The sequence below is a fragment of the Barbus barbus genome (genome assembly GCF_936440315.1).
Source record: "Barbus barbus genome assembly, chromosome: 16".
Lineage (NCBI taxonomy): Eukaryota > Metazoa > Chordata > Actinopteri > Cypriniformes > Cyprinidae > Barbus > Barbus barbus.
In genome coordinates, this window is record NC_136744.1 from 23,120,996 (window position 1) to 23,134,834 (window position 13,839).

General features: G+C 37.8%; 1 protein-coding gene across 1 annotated transcript in view; it reads right to left on the minus strand.

Moving 5' to 3' along the window:
- LOC306882569 (uncharacterized protein) overlaps positions 1-13,839 on the minus strand; it is a gene marked incomplete at its 5' end in the record, with an annotated part of 103,831 nt that overhangs the window by 23,798 nt on the left and 66,194 nt on the right. The window contains 25 exons of the mRNA XM_079437292.1: positions 1,747-1,941; positions 2,775-3,006; positions 3,602-3,696; positions 3,782-3,929; positions 4,028-4,182; positions 4,272-4,385; positions 4,659-4,841; positions 5,999-6,194; positions 6,276-6,409; positions 6,799-6,969; positions 7,080-7,226; positions 7,372-7,524; positions 7,600-7,764; positions 8,575-8,724; positions 9,112-9,630; positions 10,094-10,223; positions 10,455-10,672; positions 10,791-10,922; positions 11,175-11,342; positions 11,523-11,723; positions 12,054-12,173; positions 12,532-12,633; positions 12,939-13,145; positions 13,223-13,360; positions 13,518-13,631. Of these exons, the coding sequence (XP_079293418.1) occupies positions 1,747-1,941; positions 2,775-3,006; positions 3,602-3,696; positions 3,782-3,929; positions 4,028-4,182; positions 4,272-4,385; positions 4,659-4,841; positions 5,999-6,194; positions 6,276-6,409; positions 6,799-6,969; positions 7,080-7,226; positions 7,372-7,524; positions 7,600-7,764; positions 8,575-8,724; positions 9,112-9,630; positions 10,094-10,223; positions 10,455-10,672; positions 10,791-10,922; positions 11,175-11,342; positions 11,523-11,723; positions 12,054-12,173; positions 12,532-12,633; positions 12,939-13,145; positions 13,223-13,360; positions 13,518-13,631 (4,287 nt within the window). The remainder of the gene's footprint in view (positions 1-1,746; positions 1,942-2,774; positions 3,007-3,601; positions 3,697-3,781; positions 3,930-4,027; positions 4,183-4,271; positions 4,386-4,658; positions 4,842-5,998; positions 6,195-6,275; positions 6,410-6,798; positions 6,970-7,079; positions 7,227-7,371; positions 7,525-7,599; positions 7,765-8,574; positions 8,725-9,111; positions 9,631-10,093; positions 10,224-10,454; positions 10,673-10,790; positions 10,923-11,174; positions 11,343-11,522; positions 11,724-12,053; positions 12,174-12,531; positions 12,634-12,938; positions 13,146-13,222; positions 13,361-13,517; positions 13,632-13,839) is intronic.

Sequence of the window (13,839 nt, forward strand, 5' to 3'; positions counted from 1 at the left end):
ACAAGTAAAACCATATTATAATAACACATACAGCACAGAACATGAACACAGAACACTGGCATTCATCTTATAAGGTGTTGCATGAGAAATGAAGACAGACAAAATACTGTGAGAGAGAGACAGAAAGGCTGGGACAGACAGGGAGAGCTGTAAATCCCTAGACAGGCTTTACTATAAACCCTTTAGCACATGACCAATGCATGCACTCATGAACACACACACACACACACACACACACACACACACACACACACACACACACACACACACACACAACACACACACACAACACACACACACACACACACACACACACACACACACACACACACACAGGTGTCCATGTTTTATGGGGACTTTCCATAGACATAATGGTTTTCTACTGTACAAACTGTATTTTCTATGTCCTTGCCCTAACCCTACCCCTAAACCTCACACAATACTTTCAGCATTTTTATATTTTCAAAACATTGCACTGTATGATTCATAAGCTTGTTTCTTCACGGGGACCTAAAAGATGTCACCACAAGGTCAAAATTTACTGGTATTACTATACTTGTGGGGACTTGTTGGTCCCCATACCGTAGTGAATACCAGTACACACACACACACACACACGCGCACACTGTTTTCTGTGTCTTCATATTATCTAAACTACAATCAAGGTCAGCAATGGATGAGGAGCAGAGAAACAGATATACTAGCAACAGAACAAAGACAGACAGACAGAAAGACAGATAGACCTGCATGAAGACTTTTGAGGTCAGAAACACTGATTTTAAAATTATTGTGCTTGTATGTTTGTGTATTAGTGTGTGCAAAGGTCTGATCTGGATTAGTCCAGCTGTGGAATCAGAGGGAATGTAGGTCAAACTCAGCTGGACTCATTCTTGTACAAAACCACCATAATACAGAATCTCCTTATTCTACACACACAATCCAACATTTAGTGTTGTCCTGCATCATTCTAGAATGGGAGTATATAATGGCAGAGTTTATTCCTGGTGAAGGTTTAGACCGGTCCATATATGGACAGACAGTTAATAGTGTTTGTTCTCTGAAGCAGCTCTGAACAGGTGTTCATAAGATTGACAACCCATGACCTGCTCTTTCCTATCTAAGATGCTATTTCTTATCTAATCATAAAATCATATCAAAACATAAAGATTCCAAGGGCAAATTTCACTTCGCAGTAGCCTGTTTTGTTATGTAAACTTTACTCTCATAAATGCTGATATGCAGATAGGTAGATAGAAACGATATCTGACTTCTAGAAAATACTTTTCTATTTGTTCATATTTAGAAAAGGATTTCCAAAAAACAAAACAAAAAAAACAAATAGAGATTTCACTCACAATGGAAAATTTCTAGATAAAATATTTTACAGCTGGGCATCGAAAAATGGTACACAATTGTATATAGTATCTATCAGTTTTTTTCTGGATATTTCCCTGACTTTTTAAAAATTAATTTCCCAGTTTTAGAAGTAACAATTTTAAAATTGCCTAATGCTTCCATGCTTTCATTATCATGAGAATCCTGTTTTAGAAAAAAGCCTAACACACTCACATAGCTTTATGGATTTCCATTGTGACCTTTGACCTTCAACATAAGGATAAGGATAAATATTGTGACATTATCATCATTATTATAAGTTTACCTTGTAAATGCAACAGAGCTAAGCAATAAAACACAAGAGTTAGTTTATTCAAAGGTCCCGTTTCAAACCCAATCAATCCATCTTACCTTTGTGATGTTAGATGTGAGAGTCTTTCTCTTTCCCAGCATGCACTGGCATTGCTCCCAGTCCTCCTGCAGGGCTGCCAGGTCTGTCTGCAGCTGCATCTGCGTCTGTGTGTCACTCACTGAGAACAGCTGCCTGCCTACCTCCATCACACACAGATATGCAGAGACTGACCTTTGAAACAACAGCTCTGTTCTCTTTACAGGGACAGAGAGAGAGAGAGAGAGAGAGAGAGAGTGAAGGGGACAGACAAAAAAGAGAGAGGGAGAAATGGTGAAACAAACAAACTGACTCTTTTGTCACTAACAATAGCAAGTTAGGTGTCAATAGATTATATTATAAAGTGTAAATATAGAATAAATCAAGTAATTTACTTAATTAATCAAAAACAAAGAAAATATATGATTCACAATGAATAAGAAATATTTCTAGGGCAATAAGTGTTTGACGTATTACCAGAAGAGATAACTACAAATTTGAACATATGAAATGGATAGAAATGTATATGCCATTATTCCAGGTGTGTATAAAAGTTTGGGACGAGTAAGGTTTAGAGATATTAATATTTTTATTCAGCAAAGATCAAACTGGCAGTAAAAACATTTATAATCTTACAAAAGGTTTCTATTTCAATAAATATTGTTCTTTTGAGAACTTTTAATTCCAAACTGACAGTTTCCACAAAAAGATTAAGCAGCATAATTTTGTTTTCACCATTGATAATAATAAATGTTGTTTTTAGCACCAAATGAGCATATTACAATGACTTCTGAATGATCATGTGACACGGAAGACTGGAGTGATGGCTGCTGAAAATACAGCTTTTCCATCATAGGAATAAATCACATTTTAAAATATATTAAAATAGAAAACAGTTATTTTAAATTATAATAATACTTTACAATATTAGGCTACTTTATTTTTAAAGTATTTTAATCAAATAAATGGAGCCTTGGTGAGAGTAAAAAAGTATGACTTATACAATATTTTCATCACTGATGATTATGATATTTGAAAATCATTTTGTTACCTTCAGATCTTCCAGCAAGAGGCGCAACTGCAGGACACTACAGTGTGTGGGACCAGCAGGTGACAAGAGTGTGTGTGTGAGTGTGAGGAGTTTGTGGAGTTTCTGCATTGTGTGTGTATAAAGCTGCCAGTGCTGTATGAGCCCTTCCACTAGAGCATGCCGTTGAGCTGCTCTCTGCACCGCCCCCTGCCAGTGCTCTCTCAGCTGTGCCAGTTTTAATAGGAAGTCACTCCTGAGGGCACAGGCAAGGCGGTTAGTAAAACTACAAATCACATATAAAACTTACAAGTATCAACTTAATATTTATAAAGTAGGACATTTCATGACAAAATGATAAACTACTATATTACACTACGGTTCAAAAGTTTGAGGTCAGTACAATTTCTTTAATGTATTTGAAAGAAGTCTCTTTTGCTCCCTAAGGCTGCATTTATTTCATCAAAAATACATTAAAAACAGTAATATTGTGAAATATTATTACAATTTTAAACAACTAATTTCTATTTTAATATATTTTAAAATGTAATTTATTTCTGTAATGGCAAAGCTGAATTTTCAACATCACTTGTCAAGTGTCACATGATCCTTCAGAAATCATTCTAATATGCTGATTTGGTGCTCATGAAACATTTGTCACTGTTATCGATATTGAAACAATATTAATTGTTATTTTTTTTAACATTATAAAATGTAATGCATATTAAAGTCCAGATTTCTTAAAAAAATCTTCCTGACCCCAAACTTCTGAATGATATTGTATTTCACAATGCAAAATGCAATACAAAACAGAGATTGGAAAAAAAAAAAAACATGTTGAGAATCGTCACCTGTCCTCCACATCTCCCTTCTGTAACAGGAGGAGAGATTCACTGATCACAGAGTGAAGGATCTGATGGCCTAAAGACAACTCAGCCTGAAAACACTAGAAGAAAAGGAGAGAAAAGGGTAGATTTTATGGGATCTATGATCCATATGTGTTGCGTTTATGGGTGTGTCGACTGTTGTACTTGGTGCGTTCGTTGTTGTTCTCTCAGTCCAGGGTAAGTCGATGCAATTTCTACAGCCAAACAGTCCTCCATGCGCTGTAGGAAAGCCAGCCAGCTCTCACATCTCTGCTCAAAGCTCTGCTGCTGGAGAGAAGCTGCCTGCAACTCACTAAACACACACAATATTCACATAAACATGTAATATGCTGTGTGTTGAATCTGATATTTTTATCTTTCTCAGGTGATCAGATTGTAAGTGCCAGTCACCTGCATTTCTCCTGAGCATGTGCGGAGGCCTGTGCCCACTTCCTGTTGAGGTGCTGAAGCCTCTGTGTCACGGGGTCACTGAGGGTCAGCCTGTAGCTGAGTGTGTTAATCAGATGCAGATCAGGAGAGAGAGAACTGATCTCCATCAGACCTGACTGTAAACAAGGAAATACAGAAACTATTAATAATGGGGATTTCTTCAATAAAATGATGTGAGTGAGTTATGCATGTGTGTGTTTATCACCTGAGATATATCTGTGAGTTCGCTGTCTATTCGTTGCTTGCTTTCCCACTGCTGTAATTGTGTTTCGAGGGACTGGAATAACCTTTCAAATTCTTGAAATTGCTCAAGATCCACCTGAACAGATATGCATATTTTGAATTACAGGAATAGTCACAAAAGCTGTGATCATTTACTCATCCTAATGGTTTTCAATGACTTACAGACTACAATTATGATACTTAATGGTGCTATTATTGTGGGTTTTTTTGGTCTTTTTTGAAACTTGACAGACCATGGACATATTATGCAGAAAAAATAACAACAGATGAGTTTTGAATGAAATGAGAGAGCGTACATACTTCAAACACTTCCATGTTCATTAAAACACATAATGTGTGTAAGTCTTACCTGCATGTGTTCAATTCTTCCTTTCAGAGTCTGTTGTAACTGCAGGTAACCACGTGTTAACAAACGGCATTCTGATTTGATGAAAACAGCATCCTCATCATCCATCTGTTCAATCAGATCCTTAGATACTTCAAGCACTTCATTCAAATCAGTCTGTAGAGTCTCTGAGCATTTCTGTAATACCTAAAAGAAGGAAACAAGGACAATAATACAGTCTGTGACATATACTGTAATGGAGTCCAAATAGTTTTTTCTTAAAGTGAGGGTACAATGCTGTTTCATGCATTCAGAGTTGTTTACACTGAGTTGGATTCTCATGCTAAGCAAGGACAAAGTTTCAAAAAAGTATTTGGAAGTATAACAGAGTATTTATGTGCCAAAAATCGTACTTCCGGGTTCGTACAAGTTTCATACAAGATCTTTGCTCTTGATGACGTAAACGAGGGTGGAACTCCTTATATGGGCATTTCTCCCAGAAGAGCACACCCGTGCACGCATCGACCAGAGCGAAAGCAAGTGCGCGCCCTTCATTCAGCAGCACTGCAAGCCACAGGACTCGCTCGAGAAGAATGTCTAAAGAAGTGTGTTTTTGGTTGTGAGGGAAAGATAAGCTCAGCTTCCCAAAAGAACCCAGCGTTACGTGAACAGTGGATGCAGTTTGTTTTTCCGGGTCAGCAATGGAGTTTCACAAGTGTGTTTGTTGATGAACGTTTTATAAACCAAGCCCAGTTCATGCTGGATTTGCATTCGATACTGAAAGATGGAGCAGTCCCAGCTATAAAAGATCCCGGTCATGATTCAGAACTGCAGGTGGTGAGTAAAACGGCATCAAATGTCTGTGTTTTGTTGGTGATTGGCCTCAAGTGCTCATCACTCTTTAGCTTCCGCCCACGGCACGCCACCTCCAGGAGCTCGGCTTTTTTCCGGAGAGAATCGTAAAGCTGTATCTTTCTTTTATAAATATGATAAAACTAAAGACTTTTTGGAAATATGAAGGATGCAGTACTACTCTATAGGTACTCAAGATTAACATGAGATTGGGTGAAACTGGGTGTTATGCCCCCTTTAATACTTATCTAATATTATTTATCTAATACATGATTCTGCACTATTTATAGGTCAGTATTCAAATAATTAAAAGTAATATTATATTGTAATATATTGCCTGTTTTATTACTTATCTAGAAATAGTGCATAATCATTTCCTCTTCCTTTTACATCATAACTCTTCTGATTTAAAAAAAATCCCAGATTTTCATTGTGGTCTTTGATCCCACTTAAGTTTGTGTATTTAAATGGATAGTAATCTGTGGATATCTGTGTCTTTGCATTGTACTCACAGTCTTCAGCTCTGCGATGCTGTGTGTGAGTTGTTTATTGTCAGCAGGTGTTTTAGTGTGTGTGTTGAGCTGCTCTTTGAGATGTTGGAGCTGCTCTGAGCAGGAACGTCTCACATCAGAGTATCTCTGCCACACTTTCAGAACACTGTCTGACCTCTGCAAGGTGTGTGTGACCTTTTCTTTCACCTCTGACCACCTACAGGGTGACACAACGTGTAGGAGCTTGAACATTTATATACACATTCAGATTGCTTTGCTGGTATGTGTGAAGTCTAACCTTGCTTTTTCTTTTTCTAGATGCTCCGATAACACCTGGGCAGAGTCTGGGTTAATTCCACCAATAAGAACTGCTGATGTCTTGGTAAGATCCTCCCACTGGCTGTCAATCTCCTTTGTCTCTGCTTTTAAGACCTGCAGATATCATTTGTGAATACACATTATGATACACATCTCTGACAAGCCAAAGGTTTACTCTTAAGTTAACAAATAATATGTAATCACATATTTAAATTCAATAAAATATGGGTTGTGGCTACAAGGGATACAGCTCTGACCGGAAACGAACATTGAAATTAATTTTCTATCTATTAGATTGTGTTTTATTAACGTCTACACCTACCCCTTACAATAATGAAAAAATAATAATTATTGTTGTACAGTGTGACAAAAATTACGCTGTATTGATGTGCACATGCCCAGTAGCGCCATTCGGATCCCTTCTAGCGTTAACCTAAATTGTCAAACTGTGACCAATCAGAAATAGCTTGTGAATAAATTTTTTTTTGGATGATTGACAGCACCTGTATCTTATCAATGTTGTTCTGGAGGGCAGAGAGAGAGGGCAGAGGGGCGTGGCAGTACTCTAGTGATTGGCAGATCCTCATTGAGTTTAAAACTGCAAGACTCCTCCCACTTTCAAACTGAGACCACACCTTACACAGCTCTTTCAAGGTATCCCCAAGGGCTGTACTCTAGAAAATGAACATTTATTATCAACTTCCTAATTAAACACACTCATGAGTGTTTATACATATTTGTTGGTTTTGTTTTAATTCACAGGAACAAGTTTTTGTCTCCATACCTGTTGAGAGAGGTCAGTCAAAGATTGTGAAAGATTGTGAGTTTTTGAGAGGAATTCTTTATCCATGTCTTCTTCATCAGTGGTAAGTCTCCTCTTCCTCAGCTCAGCAAGTACTGAGAATTTAGACTTCAACTTTTCCCCCAGCTCCTGAGAATGAAAGAAAGACAAGTAAGCTTCCTCTAAAATGTAATATAAATACATTCAAATGAAAAGAAAATGCTTTTGAAAGCTTTTAAAGTAGGGGAGCATCCACATAATCAGTTACCACAACCAGAAAATATCAGCGACTAACTTCACAATCCTTCAGGTTCCTCTCAGCAAATGAGTGACTGATGGGTCTTTCAGCCAGTCTCATCCATTGTTTTTGACCTCTGACCCAGCGCTGTAGGATTTGTAGTTTATCTCGTTCTGCACACATCCTCACCTCATCTTCAGCATGTTGGATCTGAGAAGCACAATGCAAACAATGTTAATCTGAATTGGTTAGCGGAATAATAATAAATAATAATAATAAACTCACCAGTGTGTTCAGTTGAGCCTGTAGAGTTTTCCAGCACAGATTGACGTGTCCCAGGTTTTCAGCAAATGCAGTGTGTTTGCACCTGCTAAAACCGGCCTGCTTCAGCTCACACTGATTAATAAAGTCAACAGACATCTGCTGACATGCCATCTCTCTCTTCATCCCCTAGACAGAAAGAGAATAAGAGACAGGTACGACCAAAACTATTTTTTAATTTTTTTATATTTGCAGGAAAAGCTACACTATCAGTAAATTCAATAAAATTGTGTTCTGTCAAAAAAGTCTGTAAAGTGTTAAAGAGATTTATTACATAGGGAAAAAGAAAAGTAAGAGTGAAATAGAGAGAGAGAAAGTGATTTTTTGTATTTGCTGAATGTTACTTTCTAAGCTTTACTTTTTACTTCACACTTTTTAATTTCATGCAGCTAAGCAAATTTACACAGTTGTGTCAAGTCAGTAAAGCACAAACTGAAATTGAAAGAGAAAAGAAAGAGAGAGTTAATTACACTGGGACATTTCTTTAGTTATTTTCATACTGTTTTCCTTTGTGTTATTTATCTAAGCTTTCTAAGTGTAGTCTGCGTTATATTTTATTTTATTTCAATACTTTTCTTACTTTATACAACTCTTTAGCTCTGTTTTTAAGGCAAAAAAATTGGTTTTAATGCTAATAAACCACAATAAATTGAAAATGTAATTAAAGAGAAAAGAACTGTTCAATTATTACTAAATTTGTAATGTCTTCCTTTTTGTTATATTTGTACTTTATACTATTTATTTTACTATAACGGGGTAAATTACTTGCAAATTTTAGTTACATTTATAATCATTTTATTCAAATATATTTGCTGATTTCTTTATAATTTGTTATTTTTACAAGAAAAATAATAATCTGTTATTTTGCACTGCTAATTATTGGATTAGCTAATTATTGGATTTTTTTTAATTAATAGAGATAAAATGCAAGCAAGGTACCTGATATGTTCTGAGCAGGTGTGTGAACTCTGCAGCAGTACAGGTGTGGTGACCCTCTTGTTCAGCTTCCTGTAACCTGCTCTCAGCACCTGTAATCCAGCCACACACATCAGCCAGCAGTCCTTCAGGAGACAGGCTCTCCACCACACTCTGAGAGAGAGAAAGAGAACAGAGAAATGGGCATAAAGAAAGATGAAAGTGATAGACAGAGGTGGAGAGAATAGAGAAGAAAGAAAACAGTGGAGGCGGGTGAAGGGTGACACATGTAATCAAAGAAGAAAACGGTGACGAGAACAAGAAAGAGAGGCCTGATAATGGATAATAAAAAGGACAGACTATATTCCGCAAAGATTTTATCAACTTCTCAGTAATACAGGAAATCATACCTGGATGGCTGCCTGACCTCCATCATAAATTTTTCTTTTCTTTTATTTATTTATTTATTTATTGGACAATGCTCCAAACTGAAGAACATGAAACTGACAGGTCTTTATTTCCAACCATCCAGGATGCAGTTAGTAATGGAGTAAAATGTACCTGATGCAGTCCCTGCTGGATGGCAAGAATGGTTGTCTGTATTTCCACCCAGTCTTGCTCCACCTGAGACAGCTGGGACTGTAGAGTCAGAAGAACTGGGGACAGAACCATCTCTTGTTTTACAGATAAATCGAATACAGATGAAGTTGGTTCCTCAAAGATAACACCTTCTTTTGTGAACTTTCCATCTGATTCTTCTGTGGTAGAAATATTTTCTTCTGAGAAGATGTTTTGAATAGAGGAAACATTGGTTTCTGAAGGTAAGGTGACATCTACAGATGAGTCTTCAGGGTTGTTATCTAGGACAATGGAGGCCCGGTTGCTAGTTTCACTTGGCTGTGGGTCTTCAGAGGTTGTTGTATTTCCAGAGGGAGTGGAGGTTCTTGGAGCACTGGTGGTTCTGATGATCTTCTGTGTCTCAATGTTCTGCTCTCTTTCATTGAGCAACAGGATCAAAGATCCAGAACTGATCACTGATGCCTTTAGGGCCGATTTCACCTCTAGCTCCTTCATGAACTCCTGTGTCAAAAACATCACAGATGAAAAAATATCCTAATATAACCAGTGTTGTAATTGTTAAATCTAAACCTATTCAAATTATTGAATAAATTAATATTAATTTAACTTGCATAAAAGAAGGTTTCCCAGTAGAAAAAACAGCATATGCTAGGTATGTTTTAAAGCATGGCAGCTAGTCATGAGCTGGTTTAAACTGGTCATGTGCTAATTCCTGCTCAGGACCAGCTCATAACCAGCTTATAACCAGCTCAGGACCACCTTAAACCAGCTCATGACCAACTAATGGCCATTTTAAACTAGTTCAAAACAAGCTGCCATGCTTCAAAACATACCTAACCAGCATATGCTGTTTTTTTCAACAGGGTCTATGTAGCTTCTGTAAATATCATCAAGTTTTTAATTATCTTATTGTTCAAAATAATCTAAACTAAAAATGAATGATTAGAATCACTGGTTGACTGACTGTGAAGTTCTTAAAATGGGAGAGGGTGTCCGCTTCCTGTTCAGCTGTGGTCATGTGATCTCTCCATGCATGCAGACGTTCTTTGGCTTGTTGCATCCACTCATTCATAGCCTCTGAATCGCTTTGGTACCTGGAAAAAAGTGTAGTGGTAATTCTTTATATTTTTCCTTTGTGTACATTTCTGTCTCTACACAACTCTCTCTTAATAAACAATTTAAGTGAGTACATATGGCTCAAAATATTTTGATTTTAAAAGACTGAGATAGCCTAGAATTCTGCATATTGTGTAATGAAATGGCAAGAATTCTTTCAGAGTGAAAATGCTGGCTGGCGTGATTTTACCAATATCATTCATTTTTACCTGTTCCAAAGCTTCTTAAGATGGAGGGTGGAGTGTAGTCCTTGCTCCACCCTCCTCTGAAGTGCAGCTAATCGCTCTTCCAGTCTTGCTGTAGACACACCCACTATACGTATAGGTACACCCACATCACTACTATAAATCTGCTCCTGCTGTCTGCGACCCTCATCTAGAACCAGACTGATCCGAGCTCTGTTCTTCTCCAGAACCGCCAGCACACTCTATCACAAACAAGAATTCAAGGATCTTCAAAAATACATGGATTCTGATTTAAAGTTATATATATATATATATGTATATGTGTGTCAGTTCACTATATACGTAAGTATAAACCATTACCTGATAGACAGAAATATTCTCGCTGAGCTGCTCCTCAGTTTGGTCCTGCAGAGGTGTTATGGGAAGCTGAGTCACTAACCTTTGCAGAAGCGTTTCTAACCAGGACTGATTTTCATCCCAGTGAGTGAAAACCTGAAATGCATCAAAGTCCTTATCAAGGGCAGAGGAGTATTAACTAAAAATATATTAAAATATGCTGTTGGTCATTCAGTCTACAAGTTAATTTATTCATGAACTCATCAATCCCATTCGTTTGTTCTATTATTTATACATCAATCCCTTTTTCATTCTTGTATCTTCTTGACTGATGCAGCTTTCAATACAGAAAAACTGTAAAAAAGTGTCGTTCCACAAGATGATCTCTTGATTTTTTTGCTCTCGTACCTGCAGTGCAGCGTGCAGCACAGTGCCGACAGCCTGAGCCTGCTGCAGGACACTGGACACTTGACCTTCAACCTCAGACACTTCAGTCTCCCAGGAGGCGCTGTCTGGCATCCGCACACTCAGTTGCTGCAGTCTCCTCAGGTGGGCCCCCAGAGACAGGAAAAACGCCTATAGATTTACAAAGTTAGGGAGGTGAAAAAGAGATCGAAGGAACTGTAATGGTGCTATATTGTGCATGATTCATGTGTGATGTAAAATGTAATGTATATTTGTTTTTTTGTATTTGTGCAGCTGATTAACTTGTGGGTGTGTATTTACCTAGGCTGTTTGAAGGTGTGTTATGTTTACCGTGTGTGTGTTGAGGTGTGTCTGGATTTGTGGTAGATTCCTGAGCTCCAGCTGAGAGGTGCAGGCAAGCTTCTCTCCTCCAATCGTCAGGAGCATCTGCAGACACTTCAGTATTTTTTCACTCATCTTCTGCTCATCTAGACTCCACTGCACAACTCCACAGCGCTGCTCTAGATCACTCCAAACACTCTCCAATACCACCTACAGAGAGTGTATATCACAATTTGATGGCAAATCTGAATTTTCTCCAGCCTTCAGTGTCACATGATCCTTCACATTCTCATTTGCTGGTCTGGTGCTCAAGAAACATTTGTTTTCTTTATCAATTGTGCTGCTTAACATTTGTGTAAATGCACCAATAAATGGCACTTTTGATCAATTTAATGTGTCCTTGCTAAATAAAAGTATTAATTTCTTAAAAAAAAAAAAACTAAGACTTTATTTACAATTGTGTCCCATGCTTGCTACCAGAATTTGAATTGCAATTTAAAATGCATTTTATGGTAAACTCTTGATGCTGCACATCCATACCTCCAGTGTGCTGATCTGCTGTTTGAGGTACAAGGGCTGATCTCGACTCGCTGTCTCTTCTTTAAGTTCTGCCAGCTCTCTCTCACTCTGTTCCACTTCCTGTTTCCATCCAGTGATGGCCTTCACATGGAATCACAAATACAGAAAGATCAAACTCAGTGAACACCTAATGCTGTTATACAAAATACCTGCACTAACAAATGATGCTTTTCCAATCAAATGAGTGGATCAAAACTAATAAGAAAAACAGTTTCTGGTGCAAGAAACCCTGACTAGCATTATGAGTGGTTTTCAGAGGAAACCTTATAACTTATAAAATGCAGAGAGGTGGCACCGAAGTCAGCAAATGTACACTGAAGACGTCAGTATTTTTGTTCTTGCAGATATGTTGAAGAGTGTTATTTCTCCAGTAGTGTTTAATCTTCACACACTCATCCTGATGTTACAAGCTGTGTTATTCACAGGCTCGTGTGCTTACCTGCAGCTGTGTGTGAAGGTCATAGTGGGTTTCTCCGTTAGTTGTAGGATGAAGGATTAATGTATTAGTTAGCACTGAGTCATGCAGGTCTTTCACTCTCTTCTGCAGGGTTTGACACACACAATGAAATATTACAAATGAGTCACACTTGATAAAAAAGGTCAAATTATAAGTACATTATAATGACAAGTTTCATAACAAACAGGTGTGAGTATTTGTGACAGTTATGAAGGCGAGACCTCCGAAGGTTTGGGGTGTTAAAACCTGCTAAAATGTAACTGCGGTGCTAACATAACACTGTAAACACATAAGCACAAATTTTCTGAACCATGTAACTAGTAACTGCAGGAGAATTTTTACGTGACCACACACACATCTCATCACTAATAAGCAAATAAAAGTCTGACCTGCAGCTGAGTCGTGTGTTTTAATCGCTCCTGCAGCTGCTCCTGTTTATCAGTGAGATTCTTTTGAATGTCACATACACGCTGCACCAGCAGGTCAAAACAAGTGGAGGTCTCTGATATCGCTGAACCTGAACCTAACAACTTTATGACCTCTGAACCTTGGGAGGTCAGTATGGCACTCAAGGAGGTCAGCTCTGCAGATAAACCCTATCAATGAGAAAAGAAACCAGGAGTAATGGATGAATGAAGTGACAGACAAGATGGTCTGATGGATGGTTGAATACCTGTAGCTGCTCTAGTTGGTTTAATATGTCAGTGTTTAAGGATGCTGGCTGAAACATTAGAGTGTTTGTGAGAGAGCTGAGAGTGAGCTCCACTCCACTCAACACCTCAAATAGACCTTCATCCAGAGACTGATGATCCTGCACACAGACAGATCAGTTAAATATATTTTGTTATCAGGTTGGCAGTATTGATTGAATGTGTACTAGGATCTTGAAAAGAGAGTATACATTATGCTATCTTTTTAAAATGTTATAAACAGTAATCCTGTTTGTAATGTGTGTTTGTTATTGATACCGTTGTAACTGCTGAGTTTTGTAGTTCTTTAAGTTGTGTGATGTTGGATTGAATCTCCTGGAGACAGAGAGAAACAGCAGCTCCACTCCACAAACACACAGATGGAGCGAGGATCTGTTCACACACACACAAATATTACAATGTTCTTTACTTAAAGGGGTCATATGATGCGACTTTAAGTATTCCTTTCTCTTTGGAGTGTTATACAAGCTGTTTGTTTATAGATAAGATCCCTGAAGTTGCAAAGACTAAAGTCTCAAAACCAAAGAGATATTCTTTATCAAAGTTAAGACTTGATTTAAAGATTTGCAAAACACCGTCC